At 39.1% G+C, this 20,194-nt stretch overlaps 1 protein-coding gene across 1 annotated transcript in view; it reads left to right on the top strand.

Moving 5' to 3' along the window:
* Positions 1-19,796, top strand: part of HFM1 (helicase for meiosis 1) — a 148,059-nt gene extending 128,263 nt beyond the window's left edge. The window contains exons 39-50 of the mRNA XM_083847410.1: positions 467-549; positions 690-799; positions 2,971-3,069; positions 3,871-3,961; positions 4,306-4,351; positions 4,785-4,939; positions 5,208-5,289; positions 6,612-7,426; positions 7,725-10,095; positions 15,051-15,091; positions 15,693-15,800; positions 19,780-19,796. Of these exons, the coding sequence (XP_083703536.1) occupies positions 467-549; positions 690-799; positions 2,971-3,069; positions 3,871-3,961; positions 4,306-4,351; positions 4,785-4,939; positions 5,208-5,274 (651 nt within the window). The 3' untranslated portion in view covers positions 5,275-5,289; positions 6,612-7,426; positions 7,725-10,095; ... (1 more) ...; positions 15,693-15,800; positions 19,780-19,796. The remainder of the gene's footprint in view (positions 1-466; positions 550-689; positions 800-2,970; positions 3,070-3,870; positions 3,962-4,305; positions 4,352-4,784; positions 4,940-5,207; positions 5,290-6,611; positions 7,427-7,724; positions 10,096-15,050; positions 15,092-15,692; positions 15,801-19,779) is intronic.
* Positions 19,797-20,194: the final 398 nt, after the last annotated feature.

Below are 20,194 nucleotides of genomic sequence, written 5' to 3'. Positions count from 1 at the left end.
GTTTGCATTGACACAGAGATCCACTTGTTTATGAGAAAACAAACTACATTGGTTTTAACCTCTGAAAGATTTCAAGACTTACACTTTATGTATTTGAATGTAATACCAAACGGATGTTCTCTACAGTGAGAATGATATTTGAGATATTGGAGTGTTTTATTTCCTATTCACAGCTTTTTTGTTTGTTTGTTTCTTTGCAATAGAGAATAATATAGCCTACAGCTAATATCGAAGAGAGTCAGTGATACCCAGACTGACTTTGCCAGGCTACTTGGATAACTACAGTAGAAGCATGTAATTCAAATCTTTTTAATGGATCCCAAGAGTTAACTAGACATCAGAAGGATTTAATGTGTGATTTTTTTAAATATGCTATCTTGATACAATATTAATAATGTAATTCAGATCATTTTTAAAAAGTGCTTTTCAATGTTTGTCTTTTTGGTTAATAACCTGCTTTCTTTAGATGCAGATGTTAAATCAAGCTCAGAATGTGGATCTCAAACAATTTGGTTTTGCACCCAAATCCTTGATGCCAGCATTGTCAAGGTATGAATAAAAAAAAAAAAAAAGTCTCGTTTAGGTAGTATGTTAAATTTTCACAACTAACAACTGTTTTCTGAATAAAATTATTTTTGTTGTAGCTTTCTTCAACTGTATTACTGACGTGCTACTATTTTTTTAAATAGGTCTGGCAATAAACAGTTGTCTCCATCACCTTCAGTGGACCACGTAGATAATGTTAATAGCCTAGGAATATCTCAGAAACAACTGCAATCCTGGAATTATGGAAAGAGTAGTAAGTTATTGCTAATACGTGAAATCATTTTCACTGTTTTGAGTTGTACGTACCTTATAAACTCAAACTTTCTGAAATCACCACAGTAAACAATACAGCATTATAGAATGCTGAATGTATAGGAAAATACAGTGGCCTTCGTTGGCTTTCTTTCTGGTATCAGTAAGAATTGCAAATGCAGATCTCAGCCTGTACTTGTATTTTTATATAAACCAATAATGAGTAAATTCAAATATATGAGGGTACAAATCTGTAAATACTTCGTTTAATGTATTTCCACTGAAGCCACTTGTAATACAAAAGGAATTTTCCTCCTATTTAGCTTTTTTTCTTAACTTTCCTCCTATTTACCTTTTCTTCTTAACTTCGTAACTACTGGAAGAAGTTAGTGAGATAAGAGCTTTTTGTTTGATGGTTAACAAAATATGACCGTTCAATAACTGAGTTCATAACTAGAAAATATCTCTATCTGAAAAAACATTTCTTTGTTCTATTTTTCTTGCACTGAAATGACATTAATGTTTTACATTTGTGGTTAAATGATCAGTCTTTATTATCAGTATGTAACCATGATGTTCTCCTCACTGCATGCCCTTTGCTGTTGTATTTGGTTACTGTAAATTGATGTGAATCAGGTTTTGATTAAACAAGATTTTGGTTAAACAAGTAGCAACACCAATGTTTAGAACATCCTCAGACACATAAGAAACACTCTGCTGAGATAAACTGATATATTTTTTAGCTTGTATTTCCTTAAGTGGTGGCATCTATACTGCATCATTTCATTTTTACTTAATACTCTGAAGATGGGATTGCAACCCTATTCCTTTCAATTAATACTTCAGATTTTCCTGCCGTACTCATTTATCTGCTATATTTGTTACCTAGTCTTAAGATGGAAGACTGTTGCATAACCATATTATCAGTTGCTCTGTGGGAGTCAGTTAGTATACAATATGATTGTGTATAACAATACATTCACAGGAAGATAGGTGAATATTCCAGTATAGCTATACTCTATGCTGAAGAACATCTTGAGGTAAATCATACAGCATCAAGGGGACATGATAGATGTTACTGACTAAAAAACAGTAGATGAAAACCATTGGATAGTACCAGAAGAGGTAATCTTGGCCATATTGACTGGGCCAGCTACACTTTAAAAATGCAACCAAAATAGTTCTAATGAAATAAGGTGTCAAATTCTATGATTTATATAGGGTTATCTGCATCTGTGATATGGTGTCTTTCCATGCTATATGCTATAAATGCGGGGAGTTGAGAATATACTGTGAAATGTAGTGATCTAAGCCTATGGTTCAGGTATTTTAAAGTGTGTGCATGTCTGTAATAATGCACCATGCTGACTGTACATACCCAAATTTAAAATATAAGTGCCTTCAAAGTGCTTCTTCCAGCCTCTGTGGAAGCGGATCTTTGATTCGAGCCTGTCCTGCTTTCCCTCTGTTGAAACGGAAATCTAGATCAGGGTTCTTCGGACATATTAGGGCTATAGCACTTGTCTGGTGCTGGAGGGGGAGTATGGCAGAAGAGAGATGAAAAAAATGAGCAAAGAATTGAATTGGTAGTGAAGAAAGAGAACATAACAAATGAAAGAGAGAGAAAGTGAGGAAAATTGTCTTTGCACCAGAAAATAAAGTATTTTAAAACATTAAGTATCACACTTCAGTTAAGAATTTTAACAATAGTGCTTGAAAATGTGTTTGTCATGGCTAGTTCTTAGGCATTGGATTGGATGAGAGGAAGACAGCAGTTAGGCTTTTGAAGATCTGAAGGGAAGAAAGGACCGAATTAAAAGTATTAAATCTGGATTCTAATACTTCTGACAAAGGGAAAGAATGAAATTGCGGTATTTGAAAAGTTTTCTTTTTTTAAGGCTTCTTCACTAGAATCTACAGTGAGGATAACTTTTCTCAAAATAACACAGAAAAAAGTGCATATGTGACAATCCTTCTTTCAGTAGATTGAATAACTGGTCTTAAAACACAGAGAAGTTTTTGTTGTACTTGTCCATGGATTACAGCTTTCTCTTTGAATCATTCAGTATTTGTAAGTGAGAAACGCCAAGAGACAATGGCATCAAAAAATATCTTAAAGAATCTTCAATGCATAACTTGACTAATAGAGATAAAAGCAGATGCTGTTTTCAGGTGCTTCAGATGTGAACTCTGAACTGAGAGATGATATTTGGAATGATCTTGATGATGAAATATTAGTATATGCTAGTGACTTTTCCAGTGGAGAATTGGGTAAGATTGTTTTAACAAAATAAATTCTCTACTATATGCAAATTATTTTACAGGGTTGTGGTGGTTTAACCCTGACAGGTAGCTCAGTTCTTCCACGCTGCTCTCTCACTCCCGCTCCTCAGTAGAAAAGAGGGAGAAAATATGATGAAAAAAAAGCTCATGAGTTGGGATAAGAACAAGGGAGATCACTCACCAGTTATGTCACTTGCAAAACAGACTCAGCATAAGGACAAATAATATAATTTTTTACCTATTGATAACAGACTAGAGCAGTGAGAACTAAAATCAAACTAAAAACACCTTTGTCCCATCTACCCTATTCTACCTCCTCCCCGCTAGCAGTGTGGGGGAACGGGGTCTGTGGTTAGTCCCTAGCGCTTTGTCTCCACTGCTCCATCACAGTCACTCTCTGCCCCTGCTGCATGTGGGGTCCCTCCTATGGGATGTCATCCTTCCCGAACTGATCCTGCTTGGGCTTCCCACAGGCAGCAGCTCTTCAAGAACTGCTCCAACATGGATCCATACCATGGGGCCGGTCAACAGGGGCAGCTCCCCCCAGACCCCCTGCTCCTGCGTGAGCTCCTCTCCACGGGCTGCAGCTCCAGCCCGGGGCCTGCTCCTGTGGGGGCTCTCCATGGGCCGCAGCCTCCTCCAGGCTACCTCCACCACCTGTGCCATGGGCTCCTCCATGGGCTGCAGCATGGATATCATCTTTTCAAACTATTATTGATGATACTGTGTAAAATATTTGCAGTGTTTTTAGGCTGTTTCTGGCTTTTAAGAAAAATCATTTTTACATAGACCATGGAAATACCTGCCTTCACATTCCAGATGAGCATGAAACACCTTGCAAGTATACAACAAGCAAAGCTACAAGTGACATTTCAAAAGTGTAAGCATTGTATCATTAATTGCAATTTTATTGTTTTAAAATATTGTCTATATTTTACATGTATTTGCATTCACATCTATATGTTTGTATGTATAACTAAATGTATAGAAGGTTGTTCACTGATAAAATAGAGTGAAATTTCAACTTTAAAAAAATAGAATTGTTAAATTTGTTAAGTTTGAAATTATTCTTATTTAAGTGTAGAGGGAAAATCCTGAACTGAAAAGTAAACCACTTTGCACTTCTGTAAATAATACTTATATTATTCAACTTCATATTTTCAGTTCTTGCACATTACAAGGTGAGACCAGTATTCAGAACCCATTTTTTTCTGTGCTTAATAGCTCATCAAAAGTGGAATTACCTGTGCAGAGTGGATGTATAAATATGGTGAGTAAAAATATTTTTATAACATGATCACCTATAATTATATTAGTCTTTCATGAGTAAATATATTTATCATATCTGACATATGCATCATTTCAGACAGAGAGAGTTTCTGAACCTCTCTGAGTTGTCCAAATGTGGAAGAAACATGCATTCTGTCTTCAGTGTGATGGTCATGATACAAAGAGCTAGGACTTGAGTTCACTAGGACTACAGAAGCTTTCATTTGTGAATTCACTTTATATAGAATGACTTTTGAAAATATCTACTCAATAGCCACAGTTCTGCAAAGTCATCCAAGCATGTATTTATCGTGTGCTTAAAGCCTTGTCAATTATGATAATACCGATGTAAATATCTGTACTACATACTACAACAGTGGCAGTTTGTCTTTCAGTTAGTTATTTTAACCGTTTTTTTAACGTTTGTCTTGCAGTTCAGTTGTCAAGAAGAAAAGCATTCAAATCCTTCACAAGAGCTGAAAAATATACAGTGTTCTTCAATCTCAAAAACAATCTCAGACTCTTTTAAATTCACTAGGAAAGAAGATTTTTTTTTCATAAAAGAACAGGAAGAAGAAATAGAGCCCAGGTAATGAAAAGCTGTGTGAGTTTTTTCTGTTGCCTCCGTGTTCAGGTGTTTAGTTCTTCATGGCAATTCATTAATTTATTACAAATGTGTTTTTAAAAGATGAATTTGCACAGTAGTAGTAGCAGTTAACTTTTCTTAGGAAGGAAAAAACAACTATTTTGTTTGTCTTGATGTCTCTTGGATATAGTTTGCATAGTGCTCCTGATCTCATAGATTTTGATATACTGTACCTAATTTATTTATTTGTTTCTTGCTTAATCTTCATTAGATATCTTCTGGATGATGAAATCAGTGATGTCAAGCCTTTACTTGGACTATTTGATGACATACTGTAAAACATAAAATATATTGTAAGTGCTGAAAAAAACGTTAGTCATTTTTCCAGAATGAAGCCTTTGAATGCTGGTACAAGAATTTATTTTCTGTTGTGTTAACTATTTACCAATAGCAGGATTGCTGCATAGAGTAGATAGTTGGTTTTTAAAAATATATATATATATAATTAATGGAATTCTGGGTATATTATCTCATTTTGAAATTGCTTAAATCTTTGTTGACCTCGTTGTTTTCAGGATTGCAAAGAAAAATATAGAAATATGTCAAAAGAGTTCTCAGGCTGAGGGTGTTTCTATAGACAAAGTAAAAATCACATAAGAGACAGTAAGCTGTCTATTACGTGTCCTACTTCTAAGTACTGTTTAAATGAATGAAAGATTCTTTCCTCAAAAATTTCTTAAAACTTTTTGGTTTTGTCTGTCAGTTTTTCTAATGCTGAATTTTACATAATACTGATTCTGTAAATAATTAGATTTAAAATCAAATAAGTTCTAGTAGAATGGTCAGTTATTCTAGACTATATTCCTTTTGACAGTGCTGTCAACTGGTTAATAAAAAAGTGCAACTTCCTTCACACAAATGTGTTCCCAGGATCTCAATAAAACAATTGTTTAATATCTATAAACAATATTCTAAAGTTGTGTTTAGCTGTTAACTTTAATACTTGGGGTCAAAAAATGGACATGTATGCATCCCTGTACAAACTTAGACAACCAAGTATTGGATTTAGCAATCTTCTTACAGCTGTAGTGTTTGAACAGTAGACCTTACAAATTCAATGGATAGAAAAATATATAATATTACCTAAAATCCATAAGAAGAGAATAATAAATTTAACTTGTTGATTATTAAAAATGTGTAGAACTGAAATGTTAAAGTCACACATGGAAATTTAGCTGTTTGTTCTTGCAACATTGTTTGAGGTGCAACCAAATACAACTGTTTTGCTGTACTACACGGTTGTATGTTTCTTGGCTAATACGTTACTTTACTCCAGTGTTTTCTTACACCTTTGACTTGCTTTTGGATATAACTCTTTCCTTATAAAAGAATGGTCAAGCACAAGTAGCCTCACTCAACTGGTCCATAACTTTTTGACTATGCAAATTCCAGCAGGCCCAAGTTTATAACTCACTTTGGTGTACCTCAAATATTTCATTGCATCTGTAAGTTAGTAGTATGTTAGACATTTTCTTGCCTGAACAGGCTCATTGCTGGCTCACTCCCATTGTCAATTCTGGTATTAGTCCCTTTCATGGTTTGAAGAACTGGGAGGTAGTAACAGGAACTTTTCATTTTTGAGTTTCCTTTCTTATTCCTTGATTGTTTTTGCAAGTTCCCTTTCTGCTAAAACAGAGGACAGCAGACGTAGTGTTCCTCATCTTCCAAATCAAGCATCTTTTGACAGACAAGCTGCTGAGGAGTGGTTTGGCTACCTAGATACAGGTGCCAAGTTTCATTTTTGATGCCTTAGAGAATCTTCCTTCAGCTGCATCTGAAGAGCACAGATCTCCTACATGAAGATGTTCCAGGTACTCTATGGTGTCTAAAATTGCACTTCATGCCTGTGTTTAAGAATCCAACACTCCTTGCATGAAATGAGGTTGGTTGGTTTGTTTTCCCCACAAATTTATAGTTCCTATTATGTAGCATTCTTTAATTGCCCTTGTATCCTGCTGTTCTGTGGGTGTTACCTTGCAACAACTAATTGGGCTGTTCTTCAGTTTCTTCAGATTTGATAAGAGCTTTTACATAGCAATATAAAGCTGAGCTTCAATTATGGAGAATAAGAGGGGCAGGAGAAGGAAATGATTTAGATAATCTTGTGATTATATATAATTTGTGTAATCTTGTAGTGATACAACTTGTGACTTTTCAAACCCTTGCTTCTATACCAGTTGTTCAGATCTCACCAGCAATCTGAATGTGCTTCTGATAGCAGGTGCTGCACTTTTTACTGCTAGTCTGCATGAAGCTCCTTCTAAATGCTCAGAACTGTGAGACAGTGACTGTAGTGGTCATGCTTATGTCTTCGTAAAAATGAATAGGGTATTTGTTTCTCTGTACTAAAGTATTTTTTCAGATTGGGGATGGTCTTTGGCCTCATTTCTACACTGAGGGTGTATTTCCATTTTTCTCTGAAATATTCAGGTAAGTTTTGTAATGACAGAATGTAACTAACTTGCCACTTTTGCTTCAATTTTTAGTATTATCTAAATATATCCACTTATTTTTAGCTTAGTTTATAGGTTTATATTTAGATTGTTACTTCAAAGAAAATTATCCTTGCAAATATTTTATCTTCCAGTTAAAATCTTTTCCAGTGCAAGAATTCAGTAGTTATTGCTGGATTTCTTGAAGGTTGAAGCTGATTAATTTTCTGATGCTGTATTCAAGTTTTTTCCTTCAGTTGATTTTAAAAGGCCTTTATTTCCATTTTCATCCATAGGCAGAACACATGATAGTAAACGCATTTCAGTACTTTCAAGACTATTTGGAGTACTTTGCAGATGGTTTATAAGATCACTTCCCGACTCTGTTTTTCACAAGAAACCTGTAATTTTCCAACTCTGATATAGGATGTAAAAACATGCTATTGTTCCTGAAAACATTTCAGTTTTCAGAACATACATCTTTGAAAACTGCAGTATCTTTACAGTAATGTTGAAAAACATTTTTTTGGAAATAAGTGCTTTATTTGATGTTGGTTTACTTTGTTATTCATATTAGCTCTATGACTTGTTCAAGTCTAAATCATTTTCAGTAAACCAATTTAGTAGTTCTTAAAGACGCTGAAGTGTTCTCTATCTCAAGAGAAGGAAGTATTTTTCATATGGTAATGTTTGTTTTCTCATTGTTCCATTTTCCAAATCATAATAGTTTAAAGATCAAAAGTGATAACCGTACTAGGTTTTTGTTGTTGTTTGTTTGTTTTTAATTAAACTCCCAAGGTAAGGTACTTACAATTACTATGCTACTGCTATGTTTAGCCCAGCAGTCCTAGTCATGCACCTCCTAGTCACATCTGAGTTCTGTCTCATTTAAGAATGCAGAGTTTACCTCCTGCCAATCACCATTTCTGATTTCCATAGAAATGGAAATTACATGGCTCCCAGGCAGGAACTGCGGTGTTTCTGCACGGGTGCTTGATATGAATGACCAGGGGAACTAAATCTGAAGTCATGCCCCAAAAGGTAAATATAGACATAGCTATTAAGAGCTGTCTAATTTTAGTCATTTAACAGAAGCATCTTATGAGATAAACCTAGTTTACTTGGACTCCCTGTGTGTAGTCACTAGAAAGAGGCAGACACTGTCAGAAGATGATTCAGATTGTAAGTGGGCTGAATTGCTTTCTGGTGGAACTCATCAAATTATGTTATGATGAAAGTGACCACATACAGTTAGCGTGGAGAAGCTGTTGTGCTGTAAATTCACAGCCAGGCTCTCTGAATATGGCTTTCCTTGTGCAAATGAGATGCCAGGGTTCTTTTACCCACGTAAGGATCCTACTTTTCTATGTTGAATAGCCTTGTTTCTGTACAGCAAAAGACGGCTGTATTCCACTAATGCTGCTGCATTCAACTTCCTTTCAGGTGCTACCCAGATGATAGAATGTACTAATTAAATTCAACCGATTAACATAACATGGTTTCACTAAGCTACTACCAATAGATGAAATACAGACTTAAATACATAAAAACATTGTTAAAGTCTGAAGGGATCCTGTTGGTTGTTGGTTTTAGTTTTTTGTTTTTAATTCTGCATAGAGTTGCAACGTTAAATAAGCAGCTTGAGTTTGAATCAGTGGGATTGTATAAGTAATTCTTTCAGAATGTCACAGACTGTAGTCTGGGGATGATTCTATAAAATATACTTTGTAAAAATACTGTTTCCCATAATGGAGTAGTGAAAGAAAATTCAATGTGACAAGAAGTCAGATTTTATCATCTTACTTGTCTGATTCTCTGTAATAAAATACATGCTCATACCTGCTTTTATTTTAACTTCAACTTCCTTATATGCTTCTTTGTCCTATCACACATACTGGTTTCAAAATATAAACTAAGGTCAGCTGTATCTGTGCTTGAAGAAAATGCAATATGCACTCAAAAACCATGATCATCAAAAATTGTTAGAAGAAAACTACATATAGAGTTTAAACATGTTGCCAGACACGTTTATGTATAAGGTAAGTTTATAGCATATGGAATACTGTAAATATGTAGTGACAATTGTATGCAGCTTGTCTCATGTTCATTTTGGTTACATAGACTTCCTTCATGTATTTGAGCACTTTAGTGGCCTAAACATTGCAGTAATTATTAAGATAATCATGATAGTTTGGAATGTATTTTTGCTTAGATGTACCTTCACAGAACAGTTGTGTGAGTTACCCAAATTGGTGCTCTTAAAGGCAGTCAACACAATAATAAAGTTTAAACACAAATTGCTGTATAGACCCAATATGCATCTGAAAAATAGTTAAAAATCAGTCATTTTGTAGAGCATAAATGATTGCTCTAGGGCATCATCATGACAGAATCAGTGGTCTGTTTTCTAAAAGAAACGGTATCATGCTTTACCTCTTTACTTCGCCCCTTCTGCTTTATATATAGGAACAAGAGAGCAGTATCATGTCAGTTATTCTAGTGACAGAATCTTTAAATGGTATCCATGAAATGAGATCCATGAGTGCCTTTTTTTTCCAGCTCGTTTGCTTAACAAGGAATTAGAAAAGGAGGTGGTACTCACTTAGTGAAATTCACTTCCTGTAGAGAACTAAAACACAATGAAGGCTTGCATGAGAATAAATTGAGGTACATACCTAGTGATAGTTTGTAGTGATGAAATTCAACTCAGGCTGAAAGAGTGAGAAAAAGGGCAATGGGTTTATTGGCCATTGCTGTACAGCTGAGAATAAGGGCCACCCCTGTTTGACCATGTTGCCATTCTTTGTTCTTTAAACCAATATGAGAGAAAATTGTGTCGCATTAAGCCATCTCCTGTCTGCCAGTGATGTAACTCCTGGTCTCTATGTGCTCTTAGTAGGTATTCGAGATGGAGACTTAGGCTGTATAAGTAATATGGGCCCTTGGGGACAGGAACTATTTGTCACTGCTCTAGATGATCTTGATCACTGTTCACTGTTCTGCTTTGCTGTGGTTGTGAAGTGGCTGGAAAAGCTGTGCTGCTGTTAACCTGCAGTCCTGCACTGCATGTGCTGTGCTCTTAATGAGAGGTCCTGATACAGGCTGTTTATACCAGTTAGGGAGAGCTGCTTCCCAATTCACTTTAGTATGCTAACTGACAAACTTACAGCTACACTTTCTTTCTGGTCCTGTGGGATGTGCTTTGGTAGTAACTGAGTCTGTCTTCCTGCAGCTTTTAAATGGATTGTTTCCATGTGCCAGCACTTTTGGGGAGACCCATCTGGGCACTGGTGTGTGAAAATGTTACATATTTTGCAGAAATGCAGTAGATAAAATTGGCATTACACTAGGTGGACATGCTTGGTATAAAACAGATACATGTTCTTTCAAATACAGTTAAAGGGCCTAGAAATGCTAAGTAGTTTTTTTTCGTTTGTTTGTTTTGTATATTAAACATATAGTACATGGAGCTAGCATATAATGATTACATAGACTATTGTTTTGGTTTATGCTGCATGGCAGTTTTTTTTATTTCAGATAGCTGAGCACAGGGAAAAATGCAAAACATTTTGTTTTGGAGGCTGGTAGAGTATTTTGTTTGTATAAATGAAACAACGCTTCTTTCATAACTGTGAAACTTCCTATTAAAAGGTGCACATCATTTTCAAAATAAAGAAGATGCTTGTAACTGTAAATGACTATGATATTTTTGCTGCTCCCCCACCTACTTAGAGGCAAAAACTATTTATGAGGCTTTATTAAGTGCAAATAATTCCCATGACTTCAGCAGAGAAGAAATAGCTGCAAAATATAGTCTGATTTGCATGTAAATGACATGATTTCAGCTCAGAAAATGATATTGAAAAATGCGTATTTCTACAGTGAAAACCTGATAGTCACACATATTAAGGTCAGCTTGTGTAACTTATTTAGCCTGCTGCATGTTGACATCTGATCACACTTCCAGCTATACTCAGTCTCTATTATCTGTACCCACTATGAAATTGTGAATTTCTGCTTTTGGGCTAATTAAGGTATCATTTTCTAAAAATAGATTCCAAAACATTTATCTTAGCTGTTTAAGCACTTACAAATGCTCAGAATATTTTATTAATACAAGTGGGCAAGGGCAATTTCTATACTACTACTTCAGTACTGTGAATGTGTGGTGTGAGGGAACTGCTGTTGTTTAGATAAGACAGAAAGAGTCCTGCTAACTTGCTCTAGTCACTTCAGTAAGTGGTAGGATATAATTAAGGCAGACATGGGAATATTAGTTTTACTGTCCCAAAGAGTTTCCTCCAGGTTTTCCATTTTGCTAAAGATAAGTTCATGCTTCTAAAGTTACTGCCCAACATAGGCCACCACTGACCAATTGAAGTGCTTGGCCAAAACAAAAATTAAGTGTTCCAAAGCTTAAAGTTTATGAGGAGTATCCTCAGGAAGTCGAGTGGTGTGAGAGAAAGTGAACATGGAGCTCCAGTCAACAGCTAGCCACTTCCCTTCTTGCATGGCTAGGACTGGGACTTTGCAATGGAGTATTTGTTTATTGACAGGCTCCTGCTGTTTCTTAGATACATCCTAACATAAAAGAAGGATGTTAGGGAGCCAGGTAATAACGGGTTTGGAAGAGAAGGAAATGTCTCCCTAAGGTTGCCAAACTTTGTTTTTCAAATTCTTGCTAGGCAGAGGCCTTACTGAGCTGTATGCCATTGCCAGAAGCTATACATTGTCTGCTCAGAGGGACTGACTAGCCATAGCGAATTGTCACTAGCCTGAATGCCGCCTGAAGAGGCTTGATGCAGCTTAGTAAAGGAAAAGTGTGGGTAGTGCTGTCTAGAAACTGGTATATATTGAGGTAAGAACTTCCTTCTTAGCAATTTCTTTTGGTTTATAAGTGTTATTAATTCATCTGAGTGAAAGTGAGTCAATAGAGTTTATTACTAGGACTTCCAAAGGTGAGTGGTTTTTGTTTGTTCTGTTTTTGTTTCATGATTGTGATATAATATTTTAGCTTTTGTAGTCCAGACTTCTTAGGTTACTGTGTGCAGGAAATAAAATGATTTTATCCCATGGCACCATTCTTGTGTCTTACAAGTTATGCCTGGAGGAGGTTTTTCTGCCTAGTTGGAAATTTCTGCTCCAAGAATAGTCACCCAGCAGCTGGATCATTGACAACATTTTCAGTATCTCCTCAGTTAAAAAGATTTTAGGCTCTGAGATTAGTTGGGTGGTTTCTTAAAATCATACCAATAGGTGTAAAAACAGCATTCACTAAAGCATCAACACATTATCAAAATAATTTTAATTCAAAAGAATGGCAGTAGAAGTGATTAAAGAAAGTGATTAATGGCATTTCAGAGACTGGAGGCTTGCTTAGTGAGGAAAATAACCTGTTTTAGGAAGATAAGAGGTACAAGTGGATCTCTCTCCCTCTCTCTTGGGTGTGATTGTTTCAGACAACCATATTAGCAGAAGCTTAGATACATTCTTAGTTTCTGGAACAGATTTACAGAAATGACAATGTATACTGAGGATGATGGTAATAAAATGGACAGTATATTCTGGAAGAAAATAAAGTTGGCTGCTTGAAATGGTGGAAAATGTCTTCAGATAAGCATGTGATTCAATTGAAATTAGTCTCTGTCCATAGAGTTTATAGCAGCCAATCAGAAATGCTCTATCAGTTGAAGCAGTTAATAATATTTCAGCACTGTAGCTTAAGGGATACAGTTTTCAAAATTATTGCAGTGTGGGACCAATAAATTTCAGCACAAATAAGGCAGTATTCTATATAATTTATTTTAGATTCACATCTAGGGTATGTTCTGACACTCCACATGAAAGTCAAATTGTCCATGTAAAATGGTTTTCAGGTGATAAGTTGACCCCTCGGGTTTTAGTAAAATAATAGAATTCTATCTGATTTTACAATCTGTAAGAGCTAGTTATCAGCTGTTTGAAGGATTTGATAAGAAAGAGTAGGGGGAATAAAAAGCTTTTGTACAGTGATATTTTTTCTCATTAATGGGGACAGTGTTAGAATCTCAAACTCCTTCTGGATTTGGTAGTAAATACTCTGTTGACAAATGTTTTGGGAAGTCGTTGTTCTGTGTGAGGAGAAGTATGAGTGTCTAACCCTCTCTTATATGCATATGGAAAACAAGGCACGTTTCTAATGTGCACATGCAACCCTTCAAATGAAGGGCATTTACTGTGCCACCATCTGGTCACCCTTTTAAAATTCATCCTATCCACAGAACGTACTTCTGCAGAAGTTTTGCTGGAGAACGACTGTCTTATGGTGCCTGGAAAAACACTAAAAGAATAACAACAAAACCATTTTTCTTGCTAGCATTCTTCAGTAGTTAAACATAGAACAAAACAAGTAGCAAACTGAAAAGAAACAAGGTATTAAGTTCTTGTCTCGACACTCATATAGGACCTGCTGTAAACTTTGTTATGATTTTTGGATTTTATTTAAATTTAGTTGTATTTACTTGAGAATACCTAAAGATAGTTCCTAGCATACTGTATGGCTTCACTGTCAGTTTAAGTAGATGCAAAGTTGGGTAGAGGTTTCAATGCATTTTGTTTTATTAGCTGGGTGTATCTGCATGTACATGCCTATAAAATGGATCACTACTGAGCAATAGAGGGGAAAGTAAGATGGTGGTAAAGGGGACTAGTCATTAGGTGGGCTACTTTTGGTGTCACTATAAAATGCTAAAAGTGTTTGTTCAGTATGGTTGAGTGCATCTCTTTGAATTTTGAGCAAAAAAAACCCTCATACTTTAAAAAAAAAAAAGCAAGCTCAAGAAAACAGGACTTTTTTACAGTCTATATAAGCAAAAAGTATTGGTTCAAGGAAAAACCCAAGTCATCCTTCAGTTGCTCCTCATATAAAAAGAATCTTGGATTCCGCCTGCTTGTGATGTGATGAACGTTCAGTGTGCACGCTCAGTTCGCTGCAGAAGTACTGCCTGTTCCACTACTGTGTTGCTGGGACTTTAGTAGGGCATGGAGAGGCAGGCTGTAAGGAAAATGGCTGTTCACCTCCTGTATTCTGAATTACAGGAGGGAGAGGCAGATGTCTGCTCCTCGGAGAGGAACTGAGTAATGCTCAGGGGAGGGAACATCGGGCACTCCCAAATGGGGCGGAGAAGGAAAGCGCAGTGAGCCAAAATCCTGTAGGCAGTGTTGTGGAGGAGCTGGGGAATTGCTTGAGGTTAGAGCCAAGCTTTAGAAGTAACAGGAGAATGAAGAGTTCCCTCGAGAAGTCTGAGTGGTGTCTGTGGTGCTCTGTGAACCACTTGGAAATTTTCATATTGGAAGTAAAATGCAAAGATTCACCCTACATTGACCCAAAGGGGAGGTTCATTTTCAAGCTTTTCTAATTAGTCTAGCTCTCCAGCCCATCAGACTTCTAATGGTTTAAAGAGTAATTCTCTCCTGTGATTCTAATAATACCTTCTCTTAGAAATCTGGGTTCTATGGGCGTGCTCGTCAGAAGGAAAAGCTTTCACCTGAAGAAACTTGCTAATTCAGGATCCCAATTCAGCTCAAAAAGAGCTAACTATTCTTTAACGTTGTCTTTTATGTTTTTGTTTCGTTGGTTTCAGCTTTAGAAAAGAGAAAATTGGGTGCTGGTCCTGCAAAATGGGTAAGTTGTAACAGGTGTGGGACAGGCCTGGTCACTCAGTGGAGTGCAGTCAGGCTCACTTGGGTATGCATGAGCTCTACAAGAGTGTGTAAATTCCAGGTGTTGGTCATGTTCTTAAAGTTCTGAAGTGCCTTTCTTACAGAAAAGCAAATTTGTAAACCAGAAGAGATTAGGAGTAACTCTGACTTCTGCTATTGACTAGATTTACTCTGCATTAATGCTTCCCAAAGTAGCTATATATTCTTCTTTGGGTTATCTGTCACTCTTAGGTTGATTTTAAAATGTCCTCTGCTTTTAAGGTTTCAGGTGTTAGCACTGAAACATTCAACCGTGCGTTGAGGTGTTGTGGGCCGCAAGTTAATTGTAGGACACACCTTTTGCTGACTTGAAGGCCTGTGAGAAACTGTTTCCTTTTCTGGGGTGGGATGATGCAGAGAAGGAAGTAAAGCACTTCATCTTACTCCTCTATATCCTTTATACGTTCTGGGAGTGCTAGGCTGATACAGTGTCAGCTGCCGAAGCTACTTAAGTATTCAAGGGAAAAGTTGTGACTGTGGCTATAGGTAAGGCGGCTGTCAGACATGGAAACATTCTGATACAGGCTGTGGATCAAGGCAAGCACTCAGAGCAGCCACATGTTGAGTGTCAGCCTCCGCAGAGCAGCTCGAGAGAACAACAATCCGCTCCCCTGAAGGCACAGGCAGATCAGGTAAGATTGCTAAGGAAGACTCCCACAGGATATTTTTATGAAGAAGCCTGTCCTATAACTGTTATTGTGGAGAGGGACATCTGGTCTAAGACTTTTAATGCAATTCATCCCATAACTTGAAAAGAAAACAAAAACTATCAGGCAACGTATTACCACCTCCAGAGGCACAGCTTTAGGAACCATCTGAGTACTGAGGCTTCTGGAGCAATTCAGACATGCTAAGTTATGGGCGTTCTTCGCCCTCATTGCCTGTATTTTGACCTTTCTCTGCTGTGGACAAACATAATGCAGATGCAGTTAGGAAGCCATGGTTTCTATTGCTAGACAAGACTGTGCTGACTGGCCAGCTATTTTTAGAAGTTAGTGTGACTGGAACGTGCTCATGAAGAAACTGGAACCTAACCAGTAATGAAAGTACTCACTGAGAGTGTAATTCTGTGTTAAATGTGTTCTGGCAGAAAAACTTGCTGGCACTGCTTGCTGGTGAGCGCTGCTCCTGCCCTGTGCCACCCCAGCTGTTGTGCCAACACAGTTGTTCTGTGAAATTAGTTAAAACTAGTGACTGATTATACCCTGTCTCCAGCCCTTTGGGAAGCTTGTCTCTTATCAATGCTGTTCTTACTAGGAAAAACTGGATGTGTGCAAAAAGCAAAGCAGACTAAAACTCACGCATATGACAAGTGAACAACACAACACTAGTAAAATAGAGATCTTAAATCTTGCTTGGAGTCACCGTTGGCAGCTATTACTGTCTTTTCAATTGTGTTTTTTATTTGTGTCTTAGTAATAACTTACTAAGATGTCCTGTGTGGTAGCCTCATGAAAGGGTGAAAGTAGTTGGGATGCTCCAAGATCTCATCGCAGCTTTGCAGCTTTACATGTGGCCTTGAAACGGTGTTGGGTTTGCATCTCTAGTGAAAGAGCTGCAAAAAGAGTAGCATGAACTTTACATTGCCAGTTGCTAGGAGCATGCAGTGGGAAATGAGCTCTTTACCACTATCTGGAATTGGTAATAATTCCAAGTGCTGGCTAACAGCCGTAAACATCTGTGAAAGCCTCTGACGCAAAGCTTCAAACCACATTTATTTTAAAAGAGCGTTGAGGGATACAGCGCTGGGACGTGCTGCGTGCCATGTTAATGTGGCTTCCGCAGGGTCCTCACCTTGGGCATCTCCCCTTGCTACACTAACACGCCCCAGCCCGAGGTGCACTGCGGATCACCCGTCTGCCTTGGGAAAGCTATACGCGGGAAGAGCTAGCTTTTGCTTTGTTTTATTTAAGCGAGGCGTACAAACGGGCGTTAAGAGGCGCGGCCGGGTTTAAAACTGCCAGGAAAGCAGCTCCTGGGGCCGAGGCGGCCTTGTCGGGCTGGCAGAAGGGCGGCGCTGTCCCGGGCTGCGCCTCGGGGTCCACCGCGGGGCCGGGCCTAGCTCAGGCCGCTGGGCTCTGGCGCCATTTCCTTGCGTCCCCTTCCCGCGGCCGTCGCCATGGAGACGGGCGGGGCGGGCGCCATCTTGCCTCTGGCCCGCGGGGCGGGCTCAGCCGTCGCCATGGTGACGGCGGGCCGTGCCCTGCGCCCGGTGCCGGTGACGCTGAGCGGGCTCGTTGGGGGCCGGGGAGTGGAGGCGGCTCCGGGGCGCGCAGGGCGCTGGTTTGCCCGGTCACACGGCCCCGTCACACGGCCCCAGCTCTGCGGCCTCTAGCCGGATGTGAGGCACTGCGGAGCTGAGGTGCTGGCTGTGTAGGACGGCGCTGGGAGGAGCTGCCGTTGAAACGGGGAACAGCCTCAATAGCAAGACGGCCACCTGCTGCGGGCATGATGCGTGCTTTAACAAAGCGGGTTACATCAGTCACGCGAGGCTGACCAGCGCAGGGGGCAGGCTGGCACGCCGTGCCGCGGGGCTGTCCGGCAGGGACTCGTGGCCCGCCTCGGGCTGCGGCTCCCCAGTGACGGCCGTGCTTTGCCGTTCTTGCCGCCCCTCTGGGCGGGCTGAGCCAGCCAGCAGGGTCAGCCGCTATGTTGCTGCCCCTTTCCCAGCCGCTGCGGTACGCTTACCGCTGCGTGTAGCTGCCCTGCGGGGGCTTCCTCAGCACAGCCCGTCTGTGTGCCGGCCGTGCTCAGCCCATCAGCCTTCATCGCGTGGAAAAGCAGAGAAGCAAAAGTGGCTTTTATTTAATACAGAAATAAGCAAAGGAACTTTTTTTTTTTTTTCCTCAGAATTTATTATCTCCTGAGGAGGAAATTACATGCCCATAGTAGCTGTCGGGCTGACCTCCCTTCCTTACACACGCAGCCCCAGTTGCATGGTGGCAGGGGGAAGGGAGACTTTGGAAGACATGGGTCTGGCACTGCAGCTACGGGCTGAGGGGCTGCTGGTGGCTCTTGGCCTGGGGAGACTCTGGTGTGCCTGCAGTTGCAGAGGGCTGCACAGGCCCCTACAGGAGAGCTGTGTCAGACTGGCATTTATCTTCACATTCCCTTCCAGAGTTCATAAAATGCTAACTTTCGAAAGGGAGGTCCCCCTTGTGTATTTATGTCAGTGATTTTGGGTTTTAAAGAATTCATGCATGAAAAATTACTGTAGGAACTGTATACTCCCATGTGTGAATAATGACTACATGGGAACACAGATTACAGCAGTTTTGCACTGAGATTGCTGCAGTTTACATGCTCTCTTTGGGAACATTATGAAACGTTTTTAAACACTGGTGTATGTTAATGCATTGATTTCAGTCAGCCTCTTTTTTTGTCCCTTTTGGATTTGTTCAACTTAACAGCTAGTATGTCTCATGTTTACTCTAAGATATGCCTAGCAAATTAGGAAAATTAAAAAATGCATGCAAAAACTTGGCGCCATGCACTTCTATCAGGTTTGTTATTTATTAATAGACTCCAAATTTCATGTGATAGCCTACTTTTTTTAACTTTGGCTCAATGGGTAGTTTATACCAATTACATGTAGTTTAACAGCTTTGAAATCTGTTTTTGCTTTTCTTATGCATGAAGACATGGATTCTGTTTCAGGTTTTAATTAAACTCTACACAGACTTTAAAGATTCTGTTGTCCTTTCATTTAAATAGGATTTTTGTTAGATCTTTAACGAGACCTCAGTGGGGTAATAAATCTAAGCAATTGTCCTTATTAGGAGTAGATTATCCTCAAGAGATGGAAAGTAACAGAAATAAGTAAAACCATTTGTAGAGATTGAACTAAGTCTTTTTCTTTCTGAACATTAAAAAGACTTGCGAATGACTTGCTTGGGTGCTCAAATTAAATTAAATTATATTTTGTTTATTTTTCACGTTTTCAGGGTAGGCTATTTGCATTTACTTAAACTTTGAGTTTTGTTGAGTAAAATTTACTCCAGGGTAAGTATCCTTACTTTCAATAAACAAGCTGTAAATGAAACTCCAGAACATCCTGCAATTTCTTTTGTTAGTAACCCTTGCCACATTTGTACTTTATAGGACCCAATGACCTAGCCAGTGTATACTTGCTTCATCATATGTTCCACAGTAGATGAGTCTTGGATGGAGAATTAGTCTTGCATTTGTCCAACACTCCAGCCAAGTAGAATTGCAGAGTATGTAGCAGCGTGCAGCTTGTCCAAAGATCTCCTCAGATGCTAGACTAAAACCCCAGGTTCTTAGTCAGAGAAAAGTTGCCACAAAAGCAAGTTTGGCCTTTTGGAGTTTATGTGCTGCCAGGAGGTAAAAGGGTATTTGACACAAATGGGTCTCTTTGTTTCAGCTCTTTGCTTCACTTGAGGGTGTTCTCCGTTCTGTAGGTGACCAGGTCTTGTTTTGTTCCTGATTTTAGTCGTAGGTTGGCTTCTGATGTGGTGTGGCCTGCTTCACACAGTCAAATCCTGAATTTCTGCCATACATTTAATTCTCAGATTTGCTACACTCACTATAGTACAAATATTTTAAAGCATCCAGTTATTTAGAAGCTCCATTCTTTTTTTTTGGTGCCAGGCTCATTCCTAGGACTTTACCCAAAAATCAACAGGCAAAGGCAGAGCTCTTGTGCAGGGACATGCAGTAAGACGTGACGTGAGAGAGGCTGAGTTGTTTTCACTGGCTTCAGTTCCTGAGCTGACTGAGCTGCTGCCCTCTGCAGAGCATGCTGCAGGAAGCCGGACTCCAGGGACACAGCTGCACGTGACCTGACCCACGTCCGCCTCCACCGGGAAGGAGCCCACAGCTCTGCTCACAGCAGATGAAGACAAACCTGTCTTGGTTGCTGCAGCTGCACCAGCTCTCAGCCACCAGGTATTTAATGTCCTGAAGCTCTCCTGTCCTTGGGCTGCTCTGTCGTGGTCCTGCGGGCCACTGTCTCATTAGAGCCAAGTACTGTGAGGCTCTGATCTCCTTCTGTTCGCTGCGTGGT

This window comes from Anser anser, assembly GCF_964211835.1.
Source record: "Anser anser genome assembly, chromosome: 8".
NCBI lineage: Eukaryota > Metazoa > Chordata > Aves > Anseriformes > Anatidae > Anser > Anser anser.
This window is presented reverse-complemented; position numbering and strand designations above follow the sequence as displayed.